This window comes from Pinus tabuliformis, chromosome 7, assembly GCF_031772625.1.
Source record: "Pinus tabuliformis cultivar Carrire ecotype Pingquan chromosome 7, CPIR1, whole genome shotgun sequence".
NCBI lineage: Eukaryota > Viridiplantae > Streptophyta > Pinopsida > Pinales > Pinaceae > Pinus > Pinus tabuliformis.
In genome coordinates this window covers 61,203,557-61,212,948 of record NC_142293.1, presented here as the reverse complement: position 1 = coordinate 61,212,948, position 9,392 = coordinate 61,203,557, and the positions used below count along the sequence as shown (strand labels likewise).

General features: G+C 37.2%; 1 protein-coding gene and 1 long non-coding RNA gene across 2 annotated transcripts; one reads left to right on the top strand and one right to left on the bottom strand.

Moving 5' to 3' along the window:
• Positions 1-4,907: 4,907 nt before the first annotated feature.
• Positions 4,908-5,522, bottom strand: LOC149245207 (uncharacterized). Its single transcript, XR_016265529.1, has 2 exons — positions 5,332-5,522; positions 4,908-5,225 (listed from the first exon to the last, which is right to left on the bottom strand). It is a non-coding gene; the product is annotated as an uncharacterized LOC149245207 (long non-coding RNA).
• Positions 5,523-7,131: 1,609 nt separating this feature from the next.
• LOC149245206 (UDP-glycosyltransferase 86A1-like) lies at positions 7,132-8,691 on the top strand. The gene has a single exon (XM_089437663.1). It carries the CDS (start codon positions 7,165-7,167, stop codon positions 8,689-8,691), a length of 1,527 nt encoding a protein of 508 aa, XP_089293789.1. The 5' UTR covers positions 7,132-7,164.
• The last annotated feature ends 701 nt before the right edge of the window (positions 8,692-9,392 follow it).

The window sequence follows — 9,392 nt, the reverse complement described above, 5'->3', positions numbered from 1 at the left end:
ACTATTACAAGAATTGTCCTCATCGCTCCAGACCTGGAATTACAACAAGCATTCAAGAAGGTTCTATGATTGGTGATGTGGCCAGGAACATACTGAAGATTAATGTTGCCTTGGAGGATCATCAGGTAAAATATCAGCCCGCTATGGAGGAGTTTGAAGGTAAGATAGATAATCAGACTATTTCTATTTTGATTGACCCACGAGCAAGTCTTAGTTATGTTAGTGCAAAAATGGTCAAGAAATGTCATTTATCAAGTATGAAATTTATAACTTCATGGCTAGTGCAATTAGCCACAGGCGCAAAACGTAGAGTGACAACCAAGATAGAAATTTGTCTCGTAGAAATTGCAGGCCAATCCACTAAAGTAAACTTAAATATATTACCATTGGGTTTTTATGATGTGTTAGTTGGGATGGATTGGATATAAGGACATTGGTCCTTAGTAAATTGTAAGGATAAAACCATTAGTTTCCTCACAGAGGAAGGAAACAGTCAGGAAATATAGGGTATTCAAAGAAATATTAAGTTGCAATTAATCATCGCTAACTAGTTAAAGAAATGTTTCTGGAAAGGTTGTCAAATATATGCGGTGTAGGTTGGATATGCCAATTCAAAAGATAAATTGTCCTCTTTGGAAGATATACCTGTTGTCCGAGAGTTTATAGATGTTTTTCCAGAAGATATACCTATATTACCTTTGAAAAAAAGCATTGATTTTACCATATAAATTATCCGTGGAGCTACCCCAGTGTTGAAAACACCATACCGTATGAGTATTCCTAAGTTGACTAAACTCAAAATGCAGCTACAGGAATTACTCGAAAAAGGGTACATCTGACCAAGTGTGTCACTTTGGGGGGCGCCAATAATATTCATTAAGAAGAAAGATGGACCGCTGAGACTTTGTATTAACTATAGACAATTAAACAAGTTAACCATCAAGAATAACTATTCTTTACCTCGAATATATGATTTTCTTGATAAGGTCAAAAGTGCCAACATATTATCCAAAATCGATTTGTGATCGAGGCATCATCAAATTCAAATTAAATATGAGGATGTTTGTAAAACAATGTTTAGAACACGCTATGACCATTATGAGTTTATCATGCTACACTTTGGGTTGACTAACGCCCCAACAACCTTTATGAGTGTAATGAATGTGATTTTCCACCCTTACTTGGACAAGTTCGTTCTAATTTTCATTGATGATATTTTAATCTACTCGAAAAATGCAGAAGAACATAAGGAGAATTTGAGGATTGTTCTCCAAACCTTAAGAGAAAATCAACTTTATGCCAAATTAAGCAAATGTGACTTTTCTAAAGAATATATACAATATCTGGGGCATGTGATATCTTCCGAAGGCATTGTTGTTGACCCTAAAGAAATTAGGACTATCCTAGACTGGTCTATCCCTAAAAATGTAGCATATATTCGATCCTTTATGGGTTTGGCAGGTTATTATCGTCGATTTATTGAGGGGTTCTCTAAGATTTCTTACCCCATTACATCTCTACAAAAGAAAGGGAGATTTTTTAAGTGGAAAATGGAATGTCAACTCAGTTTCGAGCGATTGAAGCATTTACTAACATCTGCTCCAATATTGAAGGTAGCTGACCCAAAAAAGGACTGTATTATTTGTATGGACGCTTGCCAACAAGGGGTGGGAGGTGTTTTGATGTAGAATGGAAAAGTGGTGGCCTACGAGTCTAGGAAGCTCAAAGAGAATAAACAAATATATTCGGCTTACGATATAGAACTTAGTGCGGTGTTGCACGCGTTGAAAGTATGGTGCCATTACTTGCTGGGAAAGAAATTCATGCTTATGACAGATCATAGCAGCTTAAATAATTTCTTTAAACAACCTAATCTAAATGCACGTCAAGCTCGGTGGACAACCTTTCTAAGCAAGTTTTACTTTGATATAAGGAATCTTAAAGGAAAGGAAAACCGAGTGTCAAATGCCTTAGCAGAAAGGTGCAATGTGTGTATGAAATTCAGTATCATTGCATAGAATTCCATGTGACGGAACAACTCAAAGATGCTGCCCTCAAGGATCCTAAATATAAATTCTTATGGCAGCAAACTAAACAAATGCAAGATTCTAGAAAACCATCCGAGTATGGTATGGATGAGAGGAATCCGTTAACTTTCAAGGGAAGACCGTATGTTCCCAATCAATTAAGTTTTAAACAAATGTTGTTAGATGAGTTTCACAACAATCCTTATGTTTTCCACCTGGGTTATCATAAAATGTTTTATATAATTAAGAGGGATTATTTTTGGCTTGGGATGAGAAAGGATATCATGATATATTTGGCTAAGTTCTTAGAATGTCAGCAGGTTAAAGATGAGCATAAACACCCGCTAGACTCTTCCAACCACTTCCTATACCTGAGTGGAAGCCGGAAATGATTACATTAGACTTCATGACTAGAATTTGGAGAAATCGGAATTAGCATGATTCCATCATTGTGGTGGTGGATAATTTGAGCAAAGTTTCTCATTTTATTCCTATTAAATATGTATAATAGTCAGTGGAAATCACATACATCTTTATGAAGGAAATATTATGATTGCATAGCATGCCGAAAGTAGTAATATAGAGATGTGAAATTCACATCTTCATTCTCAAAAGCTCTTTTTATAGGGCTAGGTACTCATATCCAATTTAGTACCACTTATCACCCCTAGACGGATGGACGAACAAAGCGGGTCAATCAAATATTGGAAGATATGTTGTGAATGTACACGATACAATAACCAACCAAATGGGAAGACTATCTTCATTTGGTTGAATTCACTTATAACAACAACTACCATGAATCATTAAAGATGAGCCCCTATGAAGTGTTGTATGGAAGAAGGTGTAGGACTCCAACTAGTTGGCATAACCCAGAAGAAAAAATGATCTTAGGACCGAAAATGTTTGCAAAAATGGAACAAGAAGTGAATAAAGTTCGACAGAACTTGAAAGCAGCTCAAGATAGACAAAAATTGTACACAGATAAAAATAGAATTTTCAAAGAATTCCAAGTCGAAGATCATGTTTATGTCTAGATAAAACCCAATAAAAACACCTTGCAAAGGGGTAGTTGTGCTAAATTGGCACCTTATTGTGGCCCTTTCTAAGTCCTAAAAAGGACAAGATCGATAGCTTATCAGCTTGCTCATCCTCATCACATAAAAGTTCGTAATGTATTTCACGTGTCACTATTAAAGAAGTATGTGTATGCCCCCAAGTACATTATTAATTAACAAGATGTGCAAGTAAGTATGACTGAATTTGAATTATATTACATCAAAGCTAGAATGAATAACTAATGGTGATAATGATGTTTTTGACAGGTCGAACCAGATGGGGAATGTTTGGTAGAGCCACTGCATATTCTCGATTGGAGAGAAACAATGTTGCAGAAGCGAGTTATCACCCAAGCTAAAGTGTAGTGAAAGCACTTTAGCCCAGAGGAAGCTACTTCGAAAGATGAAAGTTTGGTGAGATAAGCTTATCCTACTCTGTTCCATGGGCTACAACAAACACCGAGGATGGTGTTTTTCCTTGGGGGGGAAGATGTAACACCTCCCGAATAATCTCTGGAAATTAGTTTATCTTGATTAATATTATAGTAAATAGAACTCAAGAAAGACCAATGACATTTTAGATGAATATTTAGATATTAAATAATATTGTTTTTGTAATTATGAAATCTTAGAATTCAAGAAGGGAGACTAGAAATGAATTCCAACCTCCAGGCAGTTAGGAACAGTTAGAGACAGTTACACCTTTCTCTCCTGGAGACAAAAAGAGATCCCAGTGGAAATAAAGGGGTTCAATATTGTTGGAGAGAAAGAAAAAAGAAAAGATTGAGTAACATGGAGGACATCCTGAGCTAGACTTGAGCCAATGGATAACCTCATTACGAGAAGGAATCAAAGGCTTGAAGACTGGACTGTAGTCCTGATGTATGTTTCCTAATTCAAGAACAAAAGGTATTGTTACCTGTTGTTCAGGAGTGGAAGCTCGGGGGGTAGAAGGGGAATTCATTGCCCTAGAACTGAGTATTACATATATAAACTCTAGTAATTTAGAACTATGAATGTGGTATGGTGTCAAAGCTTAAGGTTTGGAATTGAAAACAATGAATCAAGAAGTGATAATCTAGGAAATTCAAACCAGTAAAAGTATAACTTGTAACCATATAAAGAAATTCATGTAAATTAAGAGGGTGTTTTATGTAATTAAATCAAGTAATGGTTAACTAGAGGAGGACAAGACAAGCGTAAGCCTAAACCGAATTCAAAGGAGATGTAGTCTTTCTGTTTTCAGAGAATGACAAAAATTTATTAAACAAATGAAGATCGTGAAGACAACTTAATAACAAAAAGATCAATGGGCGAAGGGGTTACGACCAAGCTGCCGACTCAACAACGACTCAGTCTAGTCCCCTACACAACTGTGTGTCAGTCAAGCTATCTTGAGGTACAAACTGTTAACCGAAACCCTATTAAGAAAATATACATATTTATATACTGAAGGTTAGGGTAATTCGAAAAGGCATTTTACATAGAAGTTGTAGTAGTAAATAGACATAAGTAAAAATAAATAATAGTGAACCCATCCCGTTCCTATTAAGAAAGTCCATTTACACACAAAAGATTGAATTGGAACTTGTTTACAGACAAAGTAAATGTTGAACCATATAAAGTTCATTGTAACCATATCACTAGAGGTGAAACTAAAGAAAACTCGCAGAATCATGTATTGAATATATTAACATGGTTAAATTCAAAACTGTACAGGAGGGGAAATTGCTTAAACAGTAAAAGAATTATTAGTTAAGGGAAAGTATGCCTCAATCTATATTTACATGCAGAATCACAGTTCATTTAACCAGTATGGACATGTAAAAAAAGGAACACGATAACTTATAAACATAGTTCGGGTCAGTGACCCGAATTCCCTTTAACAAAATTCAGTGTTTAGCAACTATGGCATCAACGACTAGTTCGACCTGAGTCCTAATTAATCAATTGCGAGTAAAGTAGAACAATTATAACCCTAAGTTACGACCTTCATAGAACCCAGAATTATTAAGCTGTTTTCAATGGCAAAGCTTGAGAATTTAACTTCAATGCCAACGTGGAGGTGTCATTGGCCAGAGCTTCACTTTGTCCCTCGAACCGAGTCTCAAAGGGCTTGGACGGAGCCCCTGTAGAAACCCTTGCGATGACATAGAAAACCGAGTTAGGGTTTGTAAAATTAACCCTTGTGCAAGAATCACGAAAATTTGACAGTTCAATTAAAAAATTAACAAACCCTACAGTACCTAAGTCGGCTGAAAGGCGATGAGTTGTTTTTGAGATTTTTGCTTCTCCAGGAACAAGATATACACTTCGTGAGGCGAAGGTGAGTTAACAATCAACATTATACTGAAATTGCAATGAACCTTGTGTAACCTTGTAGCTTGGATGGTTGGACACTGCAAGGGTAACAGACCTTCCTCCCACTGCCTCAAGAAAAACCCTCGCCAAGATTAGTAGAGATCTAGGGTGAGAAAACAAAAAGAAATTGTTGTGAGTTTAAAGAGATTAAGGCAAAAACCTACCCTATTAATAGCTTGTAAAACATCCTTAAGAAAACTGCAAATATTCTCCTAACTGAGTACCAGTTGCAGAGCTGTCTCCTCGCAACGGAAATGAAACAAATGGTTTTGCTCTTGGGCTACCCTCGAGGTAGTTACCCTGAAGTCTGACCAATAAACTTGAGCCATTGGATAAGACCGGTTAAGATCAAGCGTGGTGAAAAGCCCATATGTCAAGCTGTGTATAGTCGCACTTGGAGGACAGAGACGGAAGCATCGAGAAATTCCAAATGTATAGGCGGGAGGCGGGGTATTTAGAACTGCGTTCGGACCGCAAATGGTTGCCGAAACCAACCCATGGTAATACGAATGACAAGTAGCCATGTTACATTTGATTGGTAAAATTTGAGTGCCCCAAAGTTTTGCATAGTATTGAATAGATTTATACATTCAAAATTATATTTTAAATATAAAAAATTCACAAATTTTTAAAATAATTTTATCGGATTCTTGTGAAAAAATATATTTAGTATATAATTTAGACCATACATATATATAATAATTTATCAAGTGTTAATTAAATTTATTTTAAATAATTTAACGAAGGAAAATATTAGATCTAAATTTACCTCAATCTAAAATATTATTAGATCTAAATTTCCCTCAATCTTGTCTCTATTGATAATTCCAATACGTTTCTCTGTTTTCAAAACAATCACGTACCCGACCATGGGATTACATACGATGATAGGCCTGTATCGCCCAGGTCGCTGAGAGGATTCTGGATTTACAATAAGACAGTAATTCTTCGTTATTTTTTTATCTATTTTTTTTATTAAAGATGAATTTTCTAAAATTTTGAAAATAATTGGATTATACAAATTTGACTTTCTTAAAACTACGAATTTTCCGCTCTTTCACCAAATTTGAGAAAGAATCTTCCCAATAATCCGCCCTCAAAATGCCCAAATTCACTTCGTTACACACCTGCTTTGAACAACGAGGATAGATGGACACAAAATCCCAGGCGCACTATTCCTACTAGGACACGTTTTTCCGTCTTTAATTTGTTTCTCTCACCTTTCTTGATTTAAGAAGTCAAATCATTATGGAGAAAGGGACACCATTTGTCTAAATCGCTCCGTTGCACTGTACCCACTGCGTACTTCCACGTTTGAAATGTATAAAAAAATTACTATGTAGAGTTGTTACCGTACAAATAGGGTTTGAGAAATGTGTATAATCGCAGGTTTTAAGGGTTGTTATTATCAAAATTAGACAGATTCATGTTTAAATGGTATAAAATTGTTACGTGAAATTGTTCCACGACAATTAGGGTTTAAGAAATCTGTGTGTCATTGCTGAAATTACAAATCAGTAAAAAATGATGAGGGTTTACATATCTTGGCTAATGTGTGAAGATAGGTGGAAAGACTCCACCGGAATGGTGTGCATCTTTGACTAACTACGATACCTGCAAATACCTACAAATATTTGTTCAACACGGTTCTGTGCGTTTCTCATCAACCCTACCAATATCTTCAAAACATTGAATCGAAAGGACGTGATAGTCCGGCTATGGAGAGCACAGGAAATGGTGGCTTTCACGCCATAGTCGTCCCGCTGCAGAGGCAAGGACATATCAATCCTATGATGCAGCTCGCAAAGAAGCTCGCCTCCATGGGAATTTCCATTACATTTGTCCTCACAAACTCATGGCATCAAATCATCACTAACGCCCATTTCGGATACGGTGTCGATGCATTCTCCCACGCTCGAAATCTTGGCCTCAACATTCGGCTGGTGGCTATACCCGATTGCGTGCCTGGTGAGTTCGAGAGATGGAGTAAGATCCGAAAGTTTTATGGGTCGTTGGGTAACATGGAAGGGCCTGTGGAGGAGCTCATCCACGATCTTCGTCGGCAACCCAATGTAACGCCCGTCTCCTGCATCGTGGCCGACACTTACCTCGCATGGGCAGTGCCTCTAGCCAAGAAGCTCAGCCTGCTATCCATTTCTTTCTGGACGCAGAGTATCTCAATGTTTTCCATCCTTTACCATTCCGAATTAGGTGATCATTTCCTTTCTCCAAGGAACTTTCCCTTCAAACCCTTATCTACCCATCATTTCTATTTTCTTCTGAGTATTGTATTGATTTGTTCTTCCCGTTGCTGTGCAGTCCACTGTAAGGCGGGATCGGTAGTTCACGTTCCAGGTGAAACCTCCAGACAGGCTGCAGATCTTGTGCCGTTTTTCAAACCAGGTGTCGACCCTGCAAAGGCTAGAGCTGTTGTTCAGTGTTTAGAAAGAGCCAGAGAAGCAGATTGGGTAGTAGCCAATTCCTTCCAAGCGTTAGAAGGCCATGTAGTGGAGGCTCTGTCAAAGAAATTGCAAGTATACTGTATTGGCCCATTGCTGCCTTCGGCCTACCTCGATTACTCAGTCTCTCGCGACTTCGTTGTGGGGACGAGCTCGCGGGTGGAGATCGACTGCACAAAGTGGCTGGACGACCAGCGTCCTAAGTCCGTGATATACGTTTCGTTTGGCAGTTTAATCCCCGTGTCGGCAAGCCAGGTACATGAAATAGCAATGGGTTTGAAGGACAGCGGTTACTGTTTTATGTGGGTGCTCCGACATCCCGGTCCGGAGGCCACCGAAGTCCCAGCCATGCTGCCGGACGGCTTTCTGAACGAAACAAAAGAGCGAGGAGTGGTTGTTTCATGGTGCTCGCAGCTGAAAGTGCTCAATCATCTCTCCATCGGCGGGTTTTTGAGCCACTGCGGGTGGAACTCCATTTTAGAGAGCATCTCGTTGGGCATTCCCCTGCTGGGATTCCCTCTAGGGAATGACCAATACACCAACTGCAAACTCTTAGCCGATGAATGGAAGATTGGACTGAGATTGAAGAACAACTGTAATGATGAAAAGGTTATAATTGGGAGGGAAAAAATAGCAGAAAAAGTGAGGAGATTGATGGAAGGGGAGGAGCTAAGGAGGGCGGCAGAGAGACTGAGAGATGTAGTGCAGATGGAAGTAAAGAAAGGAGGAACTTCCAACAAAAATCTGGAAATTGTTGCAAATGGGTTGAAGGCCAAACTCAGGTGACTGACTTGATTTTCTAAATTTTCATCCTTGGGTAAATTTCACGACATCTTGAAGTGTAAATCGTATTTCTTCTTTATAATTTGGTTTTTGTTGAACGTCTGATCTATTACTGCTTTATAGTCTGGTTTTGTTGAATTCTGCTGCATGAATTAAGTTTCATGCAATCATATTTACAAATTCTTCACGCATGGTTTCCACTACCTAATTAGCTTGGATATAACGATCAATTTACGAAATGTCTGAAGTAGGGTAAAATTATTTAGTTGGACTCTATTTGCTATTTGCTTTTACTCTTTTCACATTCTAGTATTTATGGGTCTATTATTTTAATCACCCTACATCATATCGTTATATACCTGAGATTAATTAATCGTAAAATAGATATTTAAATTTATTTGATATATTTTTAATAATTTTACATTTTAAAGTAGAGATATATTTATTTTGAAATAATAATTATTGGGTGTATAATAGGATTTGAGATTCATATTCACATCATATTTATAATAATTATGTGAACAATATCTCTTTCACATATCGCACAATAAAAAATAAAGAATATGAGGGAGATATTTTCACCAAGTTATTTTTAAAAAAATTAAATATATATGGGCTAATTAATAATTAATGGAAAATAAAAAATGCTAAGGAGATGTTGTTCTGTATTGTTACTTTAAAAAATTTAAAATATATGTAGGCTA